The following is an 835-nucleotide window of genomic DNA, read 5'->3' as shown; positions in this document are numbered from 1 at the left end:
TTAGAGAGGACTGAGTATCTGACTTACTTGGCTGGTAGTAGTCATAGATCTTGACCACGGCTGGCTTCAGGTTCTGCACTGGGAGCTCCTGTAGGAGGTCTAAGCTGTGGTTGATAGGTATGTCCTTCGTTAACTGTTGGAATAAAAACAGACGACACGTCAGTCACAAATCTGGAGAGCATCATCTATTAGGGGTGGGGGGAAAAAAATCGATACAGCATAGTATCGTGATATTTGCCATGGCAATACTGTATCGATACACGGACGCCAAGTATCGATATTTTAGTATATAAATTGCAGATGGGAGTTTTAACTTTTTGGTACTAGAATAATAAAATCTATTGCTTTTTTAGTCCACTAGAAAACTTAACAGGACCATATGGAGGACTGAAAAAGTGATATGAACAAACAGAGTATTGTATCTTTTTAGATAAACAGATGTTGACAAAGTTTGACTTTAGGGACCTGATTGGAAGTTGGAAAAAGGTAATAAATTGCAATATATATCAATATATTTAAAATCGCAACATAAATATCGTGATAATATCGTATCGTGGGGCCTCCGGTGATTCCCACCCCTATCATCTATTGTTCCTCACTGTGAATCCCTCTCACCTCCGTTATGTACACCAGAACGTGATCTTCCTTTTCTTCAACACGATCCACCAGCAGGGCACCTTTGAGCTGTGAGGAGACCACATTCAGCTGGGTCGTTTATTGAACACTATTCATTTCCAACTCAGGTTAAAGTCACTTATAATAACTCACCCTCCTCAAAGACTCTGGGTCTGGGACAAAGCCAGAGAGCATTTTGATGTCCAGGATCACCATGTTT

The 835-nt window shown here is 40.5% G+C and overlaps 1 protein-coding gene across 1 annotated transcript; it reads right to left on the bottom strand.

The window, feature by feature from the left end:
• Positions 1 to 11: 11 nt before the first annotated feature.
• Positions 12 to 829, bottom strand: LOC123964185 (pregnancy zone protein-like; the record flags this gene model as incomplete). Its single annotated transcript, XM_046041284.1, has 3 exons — positions 769 to 829; positions 616 to 705; positions 12 to 133 (listed from the first exon to the last, which is right to left on the bottom strand). Coding segments are annotated over exons 1-3 (254 nt in total), but the record flags the coding sequence as incomplete, so codon positions are not given.
• Positions 830 to 835: the final 6 nt, after the last annotated feature.

Source organism: Micropterus dolomieu, unplaced genomic scaffold (assembly GCF_021292245.1).
Source record: "Micropterus dolomieu isolate WLL.071019.BEF.003 ecotype Adirondacks unplaced genomic scaffold, ASM2129224v1 contig_1037, whole genome shotgun sequence".
NCBI classification, from domain to species: domain Eukaryota; kingdom Metazoa; phylum Chordata; class Actinopteri; order Centrarchiformes; family Centrarchidae; genus Micropterus; species Micropterus dolomieu.
Note: the sequence above shows the minus strand (reverse complement) of the source record. Positions and strands in the feature narration are given on the sequence as shown.